Source organism: Trichechus manatus, unplaced genomic scaffold, assembly GCF_000243295.1.
Source record: "Trichechus manatus latirostris isolate Lorelei unplaced genomic scaffold, TriManLat1.0 scaffold00007, whole genome shotgun sequence".
In the NCBI taxonomy this organism is placed as follows: domain Eukaryota; kingdom Metazoa; phylum Chordata; class Mammalia; order Sirenia; family Trichechidae; genus Trichechus; species Trichechus manatus.
The window spans coordinates 30,483,195-30,497,275 of NW_004443943.1; the positions used below are offsets into that span (position 1 = coordinate 30,483,195).

The 14,081-nt window shown below is 37.3% G+C and overlaps 1 protein-coding gene across 2 annotated transcripts in view; it reads left to right on the forward strand.

The window, feature by feature from the left end:
* Positions 1-6: 6 nt before the first annotated feature.
* SLK (STE20 like kinase) overlaps positions 7-14,081 on the forward strand; it is a 52,467-nt gene continuing 38,392 nt past the window's right edge. For both annotated transcript variants that reach the window (XM_012557974.2, XM_004370112.2), the window contains exons 1-2: positions 7-262; positions 13,486-13,650. In XM_012557974.2, coding sequence (XP_012413428.1) covers positions 113-262; positions 13,486-13,650 — 315 coding nt within the window. In that variant the 5' untranslated portion in view covers positions 7-112. The remainder of the gene's footprint in view (positions 263-13,485; positions 13,651-14,081) is intronic.

The following is a 14,081-nucleotide window of genomic DNA, read 5'->3' on the forward strand; positions in this document are numbered from 1 at the left end:
GAGCCCGAGCCCCCGCGCCCGCCGGGTTCGCGCGAGACAGGAGGGAGGAGAAACTTTGCCTTTTATTGTTGTGTTTAGTCCTTAAGTGCAAGGAACTCTGTTGGGAGAAAGAATGTCCTTCTTCAATTTCCGTAAGATCTTCAAGTTGGGGAGCGAGAGGAAGAAAAAGCAGTACGAACATGTGAAGAGGGACCTGAACCCCGAGGAGTTTTGGGAAATTATAGGCGAGTTGGGCGACGGAGCCTTTGGGAAAGTGTACAAGGTAAGAGGGAGGGAACGGGAAGTTGTACTTGGTGGATGAAACAGCCACTGGTCCGCAGTGGCTCGAGAGCTTCTCGCTTACCTTATCCCTTTCCTGTTTCTTGCCACTTCATTTGACTTTGTAAACGTGCTTTGGAAGTGTATCTAGGTTATTATCCAAGGGGTAGCCTAGACAGTAGAGTTTAAGGTTGAACAAAATGGGGTCTGGATGTACTTTCAAGAGTGGTTGCTAAAGGGAGGCAAGGTTATGCAGTCTACTTTGTCAAACTTTAAAAGAAGCGAGGGCGTTCTTTTAATTAAAGAGGGATCTGAGTTGTGTCCCTCAAATAATTTAACATCTGAAACTCATTATACTTTTCAGTGGATTTTGTAATGTTCGTTTACTGTTTGCATTCATATGCATGCTTATGCTAAAATAATTCCCTTTTTTTAGGGTCCAGGCCATATATTTGGTTGTGTCTATAGCTGATACGGAGCCCTGGTGGCGCAGTGGTTAAAAGCTCGCCTGCTAACCAAAAGTCTGGCAGTTCAAATCCACCAGCCGCTGCTTGGAAACCCTATGGGCAGTTCTACTCTGTCCTATAGGGTAGCTGTGAGTCGGAATCGACTCGAAGGCAACGGGTATAGCTGATGTCATTCCGGCTTTCTTTTCGGATGAGAGCAAAATGATTTACTGGCAGACTGTTCTTGAGTTGGTTGCTTGACATCATACTCTAATGGAATGGAATTTCTGATAGAAAATTTCCAGAAAAAAATCTGCATCTGGTACTAGTTTCTTAATAAGCTTTGACTGGAAGTCAGTGCTGATGCATAAGAAATGAAACACACACACACATTTATACGTATTTATTTTAATAAAAAGATGTTTGGGGTTTCAACCTGAAGTCATTAATGTTAACTATTTACTGTCTTCTGAGGAGCAGAGGAATGATGTCATCGGAATATTTTCATCCTGAAAGGGTGAGATTTTTAATGAGACACAGTTTAGGGGAAAAGGCCTATAGGGGTTGTCTAGAAGAAAAACATAAATAAATAACTTGTGTTTATCCAGAACGTTGCAGTTTTTGAAGCACTTTCACCTAATTGGGCCCTCACAAAAATCCTGTGAGGTGGGCAGGTCAATAGTAGTGTCTACATTTCATGGAGGAGGAGGGCACTGAGACTCAAACTGTTCAGTCGTACACCAGTCAGAGCCTGGATTGGAAATCAGGTCTTCTGACCCTGTGTTTTTTTTTTTTTTTAAATTTTGATGTCCATAGGTAGAAATAATAACATTTCCCTTGCTTTCAAAGCACTGTCAAACTTGTTTTTGCCTTTGCCTTGCCTAAAATGCATCTTCTCATACCCTAGTCTTTCACATTCTTCAAAGCTGCACTTACCTGTCATCTCTGATTTATCCAGGCAGGCGTATCCACTGCTGTGTACTTTCCAAACACATTGTTCATGTGGCTAGTATAGCACTTGTTGTATATTGTAGTTAGCGTGTGTATGTTTCTGTAGTAAGACCTGAGTCTACAGCACAGTGATGAGTGTTTGGCCACATCTACTGCCTTAGCACGTTGTGCATCTCTGTATATTTATTGAAATGAAAGAATGTGTTTATTATTGTTACACGTAAATGTTATTGAAGCCATTGTATGCTTGAAAAGTTGGCAAAGTAAACTAGTATTTGTGTGGAGGATAGAATGATATGTTTCAGCAAGCGCTTACCATATAGCTGTATGGTAGGAATACACTTTGAATGTAGTGGGAAGATTACTCCTGGGAGCCAAGCCTTGAATACACTTTGAATGTAGTGGGAAGATTACTCCTGGGAGCCAAGCCTTGTGTTTTAGCCCTGGCTGTCACAAACCAGCTTTGTGACCTTGGACAAAACACTTAACTTCTCTGGACTCAGTTTTCTTAGCTGTAAAATAATAGATTTCCCTAAATGTTTGTTTAGATTCCTTCACCCTTTAACATTCTATGAGTAAACAATTAACTAAACCCATGGCCATCGAGTTGATTCTGACTCATAGCGACCCTATAGGACAGAGTAGAACTGCCCCATAGGGTTTCCAAAGCTGTAATATTTATGGAAGTAGACTGCCACAGCTAGCAAAGGCAAAAATAATCCTTAAGGCATCTGGAATCTTGTAGTTAAAAGGAGGTAGGCTATTACGGGCAGTTTTTATGGTGTAAATATGTTGTTTTGTGGACTAAACCCACTGCTGTTGAGTTGATTCCAACCCATAGCAACCCTATAGGAAGGGGTAGAACTGCCCCATAGGGTTTCCAAGGCTCCAGTCTTTACAGAAGCAGACTGTCACATCTTTTTCCCATGGAGCGCCTGGTGGGCTAGAACGGCTGACCTTTCAAATAGCAGCCGAGCGCTTTAACCACTTCGCCACTAGGGCTCCCTTTAAGGACTAGAAACTGTAATATTAAGAACACTGGAACGGGCTTCTGAACACATCTTGACTCCTTCACTTACTAGCAGCGTGTGACATGTGGCAGGTTACTTATTCAGTGCTTCACTTTCCTCATCAGTAAAACCTACTCCTCAGTTGTGTGAGGATTAGAGGAGATAATAAATATAAGGTATGTAGAAAGGGCTCAGTAAATGACAGCAATCATTGTAATTGTATTTAGAGCTCATAGAAGAAAGATATTGGATGGATAAGAAAAAGGGACTGGGAATATAGTAAACTTTTTTTTGTTTCCCATGGCAGAGGCAGATTGTGTGGCCATATTAATGCTCTGTAGTTTAATTGTTTAGTGACTCTCTAAAAATTGTAAGGTATCTTCCTATAATGAGACATCAATTGAAAATTTACTGAAAAATAAGAGACTCCACGTTGTTGAGCACTGTAAAATTGTGTCAAGGTTAGTTTCTGTGGACTTGATGACTCTGTTTTAGTGTGATATTTGAAGAGCGTGGGTTCTTTGACTCTTTGCTTTATCATTTCACTACCCCATGCTTCCAATGAACAGGCTAAGAGATTTTTTTTAAAAAATTTAAATTTATTATTGACCTGTCTTGCCTCTTTTTCCTAAAAGTTTGTTTTTCAATAAATTTATAAAACTTTCTTCTACATGGAAAAAAAGCTGTCAAAAGTTAACATTGTATATAGTGGTATGCAATAGAAAACTTTCCAAACTTGAGTCTTAACTATCATTTACTTATGGAAATTAATAACTGTTACAAAGATTAAATTAAAAATAGGCAATCATTGTATGTTTAGTTCATTTGAAACATTTTTTCATCATGCAGTTGTGTTCTTTCCACTCAGTCCAATACTGCACAACTCTGTAATGTAACAAAGTTACTTTCTTGCTTGATAAACCTTCACTGTTTCAAATTTATTTTCTCCTTTTAATATAGTATATATCTGGGGCCCTGGTGGCACAGCAGTTAAGAGCTCAGACTGCTAACCAAGAGGTTGGCCGTTCGAATCCACCAGCTGCTCTTTGGAAACCCTATAGGACAGTTGTACTCTGTCATATAGCGTCACTGTGAGTTGGCATTGACTCGATGGCTACGGGTTTGGTTTTGGTTTCTGGTTTATCTGACATGTAAATAAAGGTATATAATATCCCTTACAGGTTTTTATCTTTGGATTTCTATTGCTTTTAACAGGAAAAAAAGGAAAATGACATGAAATTGCGTATGAATTGCGTTTTTAGAAAGCTGTTTTGTATAGTAAACTAATTGAAGCTGAACTCCTGGCTGTGTGATGGATGAAAGTGATTCTTTTTATGACAACCAATGGGTGTGACAACTTTTTTTTCCTATAGTGTGTCATCTAATCTTTGTATTGAAAAGTACAAAAAACATATATATATATATACATATATATATACATTTAACAGATAATAATAAAGTGAACTCAGATTAACAACCCTCTAGGTCAAGAAATTCTGCCAGCACCCCAGAATTCCTTCCTCCTCCTTTCTGAATCAATTCCTTCTCTCACCCTGAAGGAAGCTACTTTCTTGTCTTATTTATTTATTCTTTGCCTTTCTTTACAGTTTACCATCTAGTTGTGTATCCCTAAACATTATAAATTTAGTTTGTATGCCCCTGAACTGTGGATGAATGGAATCACGTTGAGTGTACTCTTTTGTGTCTTGCCTCTTTCAAAATCAGCTTTATGTTCATGAGGTTCATCTTTATCACCTATAGCTGTAGTTAGTTCATTATCATAGTTGCATAGTATCCCAATATATGATTATATCACCACTTATTTACCATTGTATTGTTGGTGGACTAATTGTTTCCAGAGTTTGCTGTTACATACAGTGCTGGTGCACATGTGCATGAATTTCTCTAAGACTTAATCCAGGAGTGGAACTGTTGGGTTATGAGGTATATCTATCTTTAATTTTACTAGATGATGCCAAACTAATTATACCAATTTATACTCCCACCTGCAGTATATGAGACTTTCCCTTGCTCTGTATCCTGCCAACGTTTGGTATTATCAGAATTTTTCATGTTTTTTTTTGTAATTTGGATTTCTGTTGTGTTAAGTCTATTGTCCATTTTTCTTTCAAATGCTTTTTTTCTTACTTGTGGAGTATATGTGTACATATTCTGGTTCTGGTTATTGCAAATATATCCTCTCATTCTGAGGCTTGTTTCTTTATGATGTCTTCTTTTTTTTTTTTTAATTTTATTGTGGTGAAAGTATACATAACAAGACATGCACCATCTCAGCAATTTCTACATGTATAATGCAGTGGCATTGATTACATTCTTCATGTTGTGCAGCCATTCTTTCTGTCCTTTTCCAAACCATTCCACTACCATTAACATAAACTCAAGCAAAAACTCCCTGCTTTCCCCTCCCTCTCACCCCTAGTAACCACTAATAATCTTTGGTTTCTATATATTTGCTTATTTCATATAAATGAGATAATATATTATTCATCCGTTTGTGACTGACTTATTTCACTCAGCAAGATGTTTTCAGTTTTTCATGGTTTATCTATGTTGTGACATGCGCATCAGGACTTCATGTCTCTTTATGGCTGAGTAGTATTTCATTGTGTATATATACGATATTTTGTTTATCCGTTCATCTGTCGATGGACATTCTGGTTGTTTCCACCTTTTGGCTATTGTAAATAATGCTGCAGTGAACATTACCATACAGATTTCTGTTTGCATTTCTGTCTTCACTTCTTCTGGGTACATACCTGGGATTGAGATTGCCAGACCATGTGGTAGTTCTGTTGAACTTTTTGAAGATATGTTGAACTTTTTGAGGAACTGCCAAACTCTTTTCCACCATGGCTGTACCAGTGGATGAGGGTTCCAGTTCCTCCACAACCTTGCCAACACCTGTTGTTGTCCTTTTTTTTTTTTAATTTTAATTATTGCCATTCTACTAGGGATGAGGTGGTATCTCATTGTAGTTTTGATTTGCATCTCTCTAATGGCTAGTTGGAACACTGGTGGTGCAGTTTGTAAGAGCTTGGCTGCTAACCAAAAGGTTGGCAGTTCAAATCCACCAGCCACTCCTTGGAAACCCTGTGGGGCAGTTCTGCTCTGTCCTGTGGGGTCACTATGAGTTGTAATTGACTGAGGGCAACGGATTTGGTGTTTTTCTTTTTTTCGTGGCTAGTGAAGTTGCGCTTGTTGGCCCTTTGAATATCCTTTTCGGTGAAATGTCTGTTCAAGTTCTTTGCTCATTTTTTGATTGGGTTGTTTGCCTTTTTTGTTAAGTTGAAGACTTTTTAAAAAAATATATTTTGGATATTAGACCCTTATCAGGTATATGGTTCTGGAAAATTCCAGTCAATCTGCGGGTTGTACTCTCACTTTTTTGATAAATGATGTCTTTTTATAAACAGGATGTTCTTGATTTTAATGTAGTCCAATTTGTCAGTCTTTTCTTTTATAGTTAATGCTTTTTGTGTTATGTTTAAGACTTTCTTTTCTAACCTGAGGTCATGAAGATAAGCTGTCTTATAAAAGTTTTATGGTTTTGCCTTTAACATTTAGATTACAATCTACCTAGAATAGATTTTTGTATATGGTATGAGGTAAAGGTCCAGTTTCATTTTTTTTAACGTAAGAATACGCATTGTCCCAGCACCATTCACTGGGGAAAAGAAAATTTCCCCACTGCTCTGCAATGCGCTAATATATAACAAGTGTCTGTTTTTGTGATCTCTGTTCTCTTCATTGATCTGCTTGTCTATTCCTGTACCAGTTTCCCACTGTTTTAATTAGAAAAACATTAAAATAAATCCGTGCTAGAGTAAGTCTTCCCTTTATTCTTCTTCAACAGTGTCTGCCCTATGTAGTTTTGGTCCCTAGCAGTTTCATATACATTTTACAGTTAGCTTGGTTGAGTTCCACACAAACAACAACAACAACAACACTTGTGTTTTTTGGGGGAAAATTTTATTGAATTTATAGATCAAGTTTGGAAAAATGAACATCTTTATGATATTGAGTCTTCCCATTTATGCATATGGTATATCTCTAGGTCTTTTTTTAATGTCTCTCAATAAGGGGTTATAATTTTTTCCCTGGAAGTCTTGGAAGCAAATTTTTTTTTACTGGAATTTCCTTCTTGTTTTGGTTGTCTACAGCATTCAGTAGCCTTCTGAGAAAGGATCCATGAAAGGTAGATTGCTTTGAGACCTTGCATGTCTGTATTATGATGTCATACTTGATGTATGGTTTGGTTATAGAATTCTAGTTCAAAAACAAGTTTTTCTATTTGGCAACAATTATTAGTTAAGGTTGCACAACATGATTAAGGTAATTGATATCATTAAAGTGTATACATAAAAATATTGAATTGGCAAATGTGTGATTATATATAATTTTTTCTTTTGTACACTAAGTGAAAGTTTACAATTCAAGTTAGTTTCTCAGACAAAAATTTACACATACGTTGTTATGTGACGCTAGTTGCTCTCCCTGTACTGTGACAGCACAGTCCTCCTTTCCACCCTGGATTTCCCATGTCCTTTCAGCCAGCTCCTGTCTATTTCTGCCTTCTCATCTCACCTCTGGACAGGAGCTGCCCAGTTAGTCTCATGTATCTATCTACTTGAGCTAAGAAGCACAGTCTTCACGAGTATCATTTTATGCCCCATAGTCCAGTCTAATCTTTGTCTGAAGAGTTGGCCTTGGGAATGGTTTTAGTTTTGGGCTAACAGAGAGTCCGGGGGGCCGTGTCTTCCGGGGTCCCTTCCAGTCTTAGTCAAACCATTAAGTCTGGTCTTTTTAGTAGAATTTGAGGTCTGCACCCCACTTTTCTTCTGCTGAAAGTCCGTCAGGGACTCTTTGTTGTGTTCCCCTGTCAGGGCAGTCATTGGTGGTAGATGGGTATGATCTAGTTCTTCTGGCCTCAGGCTGATGGAGTCTCTGATTTATGTGGCCCTTTCTGTCTCTTGGGCTAATATTTTCCTTCTGTCTCTGGTGTTCTTCATTCTTCTTTGCTCCAGGTGGGTTGGGACCAATTGATGCATCTTAGATGGCCACTCGCTAGCTTTTAAGACCCCAGACACCACTCACCAAAGTGGGATGCAGAACATTTTCTTAATAAACTTTGTTATGCCAGTTCACCTAGATATCTACTGAAACCATGGTCCCCAGACCTCCACCCCTGCTACTCTTTCCCTCAAAGTGTTGGAAACTTCCAGTTGTGCTGACTTCACCTGTATTATGTATTGTCCTTACCTTCACCTAAGATAATCCTTGTCTACTGTTTAGTTAGTGAATACCCCTCTCCCTCCCTCCCACCCTCGTGTATATATATTTTTATCACTAAAAAGCTCATTCTTAATATACAAAAATCAGTTTTTCTTAGAATTTCTGAGACTTTGTTCTATTCATTGTGTTTTGGTGTCAAGTTATGCTATAAAGAGTATGATGCCATATTGTTTTCTGGTCCTTTGTGATCTTTTTCTCTTGATTTAGGATCTTCTTTTTATCTGCTGATCATAATGATATACTTTAATGTAGGTCATCCCCCCCACCCCGCATTCATTTTGTTGGGCTCTTGGCTATCTCTTTCAATCCAAAGACTCATGTCCATCAGTTCCGTATTTTTTATTTGATACTCCCGTTAATGGCTCTTGCCATGGTCTCAGGATTCTTGGTTGCTTACTCGCTTACTTTACCTCTCAGGAGCATTTGAGACACTTGGCCATTCTTTTCTTTAAAAAGCTCATCTTTTGGCTTCTAGGTCATCACACTCATGATTTTCCTCCCACCACTGTATCTACTCCTCATTCTCCTTTGCTAGCTCTTCTTCCTCTTTCTGACTTTTAAGTGTTGGTATTCCAAAGGGCTTGGATGTAGGCCCTCTACTCTTCCCTTCCTATCTCTTTTTTTCCTAGGAGAGCCCGTCTTCTCTCATGGCTTCAATTGCCATCTAAATGCAAATTTATTACTGTACCCTGAGACTTCCCTTTTGAATTTTAGACCTACATATCCAACTATCTATTAGAGATCTCCGCTTGGTTTTTTGGTGGCCATCTGTGCATTGTAGGATGTTTAACAACAACCCTGGCCTCTACCCACTAGAAGCCAGTAGCACCCTCCCCCATGTGACAACAAAAAATGCCTCCAGACATTGTCAAATGTCCCCTGGGAGGCAAAATCGTACCTGGTTGAGAATCACTAGTTGAACACAATGTTTATTATGTTCATATATGTTATTCTTTTGCCCATTAAAAAGATTGGGTTATTTATCTTTTTCTTAATGATTTGTAGGCTGTAAGTCCTTTGTTCACAATCTGGATTGTTGTTCATTTATTTAATTCTATTTTCTAACTCTTAGACTTTTTTAAAATAAAAAATGAATTTATTAGGAAACAAAGACTGAAAATAAATGAAATGAGGGACTTCCAGGTACATATGACAGATTGAACAAACATTTATTTTTGCTTACCCCAAAGCCCCGATAAAAACTATTAATCTCTTAGGAGTTTTAATATTTTCCATATAAGTTCTGCATTTTCTTGTTAAACTTTTGTCTTGATGTTTTGTCTGTTTGGTTGCTATTTTGAATGAGATATTTCTCACATTATGTTTTGCAGTTATTGCTTGAATATAGGAAAGCTATTAATTGTTAATTCTGCAGTTTTTCAACCTTATTGAATTCTCTAATTTTTCCCCAAACATTTCATTATGAAATTTTTCAGTTCTATAGATAACTTGAAAGAATTTTGTAGTACACATCTATATATCAACTACCTAGATTCTATTTTGCTGTATTTGCTTTATTACATGTTTATCCATCTAGAAAGGAGCCGTGGTGGCGCAGTGGTTAAAGCAGTCGACTGCTAACTGAACTAGTTTGGCTATTTGAAACCACCAACAGCTCTGTGGGAGAAAGATGTGGCAGTCTGCTTCCTTAGAGATTCACAGCCTTGGAAACCCTATGGGGTCGCTATGAATCAGAATTAACTCGATGGCATTGGGTTTGGTTTGGGCCCATCTAGATGTCCATTTATCCATCATTTTATTTCTGTTTTTCCTTCTGTTCTCTTGAAATTCTTCCTTTCTTTCAAATACTTATTCCTTGTTTCTTTCACTTGTCTAATTATGTTGATTAACCTTTTCTGAACAATTTTAAATAGTCTGATAATGGAAATATTTGAGATTTTAGTGAATTTTGTAATAAACTTTCCGGCAGAGTAAATCTTTCAAGCTTTCCTTCTATGTTTTCTGTTTTGAACCAGAGAGTTATTATCTATGTGCTGACTTCCAGATAAGTGAAGTATTACTATATTCCCATTTCATTTCTTTGTAAATCTGTGTTTAAGTTTACACAAATCTTTTACCAATACTATAACAGAAACAGTTCATTCTTACTTTGACTCAATATAGTCTCTATGCCAACATGTAGTTCTGCTTGAATATAAAGTGCTATTGCAGTATAAAGTTGCACCTTTAATATAAAAATCTGTCATTTTTTAGCACTAAAATGAGAACTGAGATTGTTTTGATATGTCAAAGCAAATTTTAATGAAAGATACTAGTCTGAATTTCAGAGAATAATTTCCCTTTTTGCTAAAGATGAATTGTTTTCGAAGTAGTTTTTAAGTGGATAATCTTCTATGAGGCTATGGGGAAAAATGTTAAGACCAATACTTAAAATTGCTTTACATCCCTGTGTTTCTTAGTAGCCTTCTGTGTTTTATCTGTAAAGATGTAGCCACTGAATGAACATATAGAGAATAAAAACAGAATATTTTGTGTCTTTTGTTCTTTTATTTTTTTAAGATATTCAACTTTTCTAATTTATCAGTTTACCAGCTCACACTTCTTTTTTTTATTGTTGTGGTTTAAATGAAGTTTACTTTTCAAGTTAGTCTCCCATACAAAAATTTATACATACATTGTTATGTGACCCTAATTGCTCTCCCCAAACTGTGACAGCACACTCCTCCTTTCCACCCCTGATTTCCCATGTCCATTCAACCAGCTCCTAACCCTCTCTGCCTTCCCATCTCACCTCCGGACAGAAGCTGCCTGTTTAGTCTCTTGTGTCTACTTGAGCTAAGAGGCACACTCCTCACGAGTATCACTGTATGTCCCACTGTCCAGTCCAATCCCTGTCTGAAGAGTTGGCCTCAGAAATTGTTTTAGTTCTGGGCTGATAGAGAATTGGGGGGCCATACTTCCTGGGGTTCCTCCAGTCTCAGTCAGACCATTAAGTCTGGTTTTCTTACTAGAATTTGAGTTCTGCTCAATCAGGGACTCTCTGTTGTGTTCCTCTGTCAGGGTGGTCATTGGTGGTAGCCGGGCACCATCTTGTTCTTCTGGTCTCAGGCTGATGAAGTCTGTGGTTTATGTGGGCTTTTCTGTCTCTTGGGCTGCTACTTTCCTTGTGTCTTTGGTGTTCTTCATTCTCCTTTACTCCAGGTGATTGGGACCAGGTGATGCATCTTAGATGGCTGCTTGCAAGATTTTAAGACCCCAGATGCCACTCACCAAAGTAGGATGCAAAACATTTTCTTGATAATCTTTGTTATGCCAATTGACCTAGATGTCTCCTGAAAGCATAGTCCCCAGATCCCTACCCCTGCTACTCTGTCCCTCAAAGTGTTTGCTTGTATTCAGGAAACTTCTTAGCTTTGATTTCGTCCCATTGTGCTGTCTTCCCCTATAGTGTGTGCTGTCCTTCCCTTCACTTAAGGTAATACTTGTCTACTATCTAGTTAGTGAATAACCCTCACCCTCCCTCCCCAACCTTGTAACCATCAAAGAATGTTGTCTTCTGTGTTTAAACCTTTTCTTGAGTTCTTATAATAGTAATCTTATACAATATTTGTCCTTCTGTGACTGACTAAATTCACTCAACATATTGACCTCCAGATTCCTCCATGTTATGTTTCACGGCTTCATCATTGTTCTTTATTGTTGCGTAGTGTTCCTTTGTGTGGTATACCATAATTTGTTTATCCATTTGTCTGTTGATGGGCACTTAGGTTGTTTCCATCTTTTTGCTATTGTGAACTGTGCTGCAGTGAACATGGGTGTGCATATATCTATTCGTGTTATGGCTCTTATTTCTCTGGGATGTATTCCAAGGAGTGGGATAGCTGGATAGTATGGTACTTCTATTTCTAGCTCTTTAAGGAAGCACCAAATAGATTTCCAAAGTGGTTGTACCATTTTACATTCCCACCAACAGTGTATAAGTGTTCCAGTCTCTCCACAACCTCTCCAGCATTTACTATTTTATGTTTTTTGGATTAACGCTGGCCTTGTTGGGGTGAGATGCTATCTCACTGTGGTTTTGATCTGTGTTTCTCTAATGGCTAATGATTGTGAGCATTTCTTCATGTGTCTGTTAGCTGCCTGAATGTCTTCTTTGGCAAAGTGCCTGTTCATATACTTTGCCCATTTTTTAATTGGGTTATTTGTCTTTTTGTTGTTGAGGTTTTGCAGTATCTTGTAGATTTTAGAGATTAGACACTGATCAGAGTTGTCGTAGACAAAAATTTTTTTCCCAGTCTGTAGGTTGTCTTTTGACTCCTTTGGTGAAGTCTTTTGATGAGCATAAGTGTTTGATATTTAGGAGCTCCCATGTATCTAGTCTCTCTTCTGGTGCTTGTGCATTGTTACTTACGGTTCGTATTGTGTTTATGCCATGTATTAGGGCTCCTAGCATTGTCCCTATTTTTCTTCCATGATCTTTATTGTTTTTGATTTTACATTTACGTCTTTGATCCATTTTGAGTTAGTTTTTGTACACGGTGTGAGATATGGGTTTTGTTTCAGTTTTTTTGCAGATGGATATCCAGTTATGCCAGCACCATTTGTTAAAGAGACTGTCTTTTCCCCAATTAACAGACTTTGGGCCTTTGTCAAATATCAGCTGCTCATACATAGGTGGATGAATTTATCTCTGGATTCTCAATTCTGTTCCATTGGTCTATGTATCTGTTGTTGTACTAGTACCAGGCTGTTTTGACTACCGTGGCAGTATAGTAGGTTCTAAAATCAGGTAGTGTAAGGCCTCCCACTTTATTTTTCTTCTTGAGTAATGCTTTACTTATTCAGGGCCTCTTTCCTTTCCATATGAAGTTGGTGATTTGTTTCTCCATCTCATTAAAAAGTGCCGTTGGAATTTGGATTGGGATTGCATTGTATCTGTAGATCGCTTTGGGCAGAATTGACATTTTCATAATGTTGAGTCTTCCTATCCATGAGCAAGGTATGTTTTTCCACTTATGCCGGTCTCTTTCCAGTTCACACCTCTTAGAAATTAGTGCTGAAATATTAGTTATTTTGAGAGTTTACTTTAGAAGTGAAAGTATTTGAATGTTTTTTCCTTTTGTTATTTATATCACGGCTCAAAAAGTAAGCAAAGTTAATAAATGTCTTTATATGCTCTCTTTTTAGCGTCTCAGTTTTAAAGAAATACGTCTGAAATCAGGATATCTTGTTTTATTATTACTTATAAAGCAGATAATATTTTATTTCCAATTGGTATATTATGGAATTTATAAGGTAGCTGGATCTGGGTGGTTTTCAACTGCCAATCTTTTGGTTATTAGTCCAGCACTTAACCACTTGCACCCCAGGGATGACTCTAATGCACTAGAGCCTACGATTTGAAACATTATAATATATGCATGTCACACACTTAGCACAATGATAGCATGCGTTAATTAATATATGTTTAGGCTTTTTTATGTTTACACTTTTAAAAAAAATAAGTATGCATTTTAAGTGTGACACTTTGATACTTTCATTTTTAGGCTCAGAATAAAGAGACCAATGTTTTAGCTGCTGCAAAGGTGATTGACACCAAATCTGAAGAAGAACTTGAAGATTACATGGTTGAGATTGATATATTAGCATCTTGTGATCACCCAAATATAGTCAAGCTCCTAGATGCCTTCTATTATGAGAACAATCTTTGGGTAAGCATTTTCTATTGATCTGTAGGAGTATCCAAAATTAGTTAATTGTCCTAAAGAGTTTTATGAGTTATGAAAGACTGTGCTATATATTACTTCTTCTATTAGTTATATTACTTGAATGAGAACTGATCTGCTGACAAGAGGGTCATTAACAGCATAATTATCCTCAGCTTCAGTAGATATTCAAATCTGTTTTTCATATTGTACCAGTTTCATCATGATTGTTTGACATTTGACCCTAATGGAGGAACTTGCTTAAGAATATTTCCGTTTCCTAAAACATGAAATTAAATGGCCTTTTTCTTGTTTGTAATTTAAATTTAAGCATTTACTTTTACACTTTCTAAAGTTAGTTTTCCTAGAAATATTTTATTATTTTTTACCATAAACTTTTTGTAACACATGTAATAAACTATAAAATACTTGCTAGA